This window comes from Diaphorina citri, unplaced genomic scaffold, assembly GCF_000475195.1.
Source record: "Diaphorina citri unplaced genomic scaffold, Diaci psyllid genome assembly version 1.1 scaffold117692, whole genome shotgun sequence".
NCBI lineage: Eukaryota > Metazoa > Arthropoda > Insecta > Hemiptera > Psyllidae > Diaphorina > Diaphorina citri.
The window spans coordinates 1-274 of record NW_007494629.1 but is presented as its reverse complement, the minus strand read 5'-3'; the positions used below and the strand labels follow the sequence as shown (position 1 = coordinate 274).

At 50.4% G+C, this 274-nt stretch overlaps 1 protein-coding gene across 1 annotated transcript; it reads right to left on the bottom strand.

The window, feature by feature from the left end:
* Positions 1-6: 6 nt before the first annotated feature.
* Positions 7-231, bottom strand: LOC103524136 (nucleoside diphosphate kinase-like; the record flags this gene model as incomplete). The annotated part of the gene is made up of 1 exon (XM_008489139.1): positions 7-231. A coding segment is annotated over one exon (225 nt), but the record flags the coding sequence as incomplete, so codon positions are not given.
* Between the last annotated feature and the right edge of the window lie 43 nt (positions 232-274).

Below are 274 nucleotides of genomic sequence, written 5' to 3'. Positions count from 1 at the left end.
CGCAGCATAGTGGGTTCTCAACAACTTATCATCGGCCTGAACAAACTTCATCGCTATCAGCTTGAACCCCTTTTCTTCAAATCGCTGTACGATTTTGCCCACCAGACCGCGCTGCACACCGTCCGGTTTAATCATGATGAAGGTTCTCTCCTTGTTGGGGGAGGCAGTGGCGTAGAGGGCGCATTGGAGGAGAAAGCAGACGAGGAGCTTGGAGTCCATGTTGGGGAGAGTCTGAGGAGGAAATAAAGTTATGGTTGTCAGTAGTTATTGCACC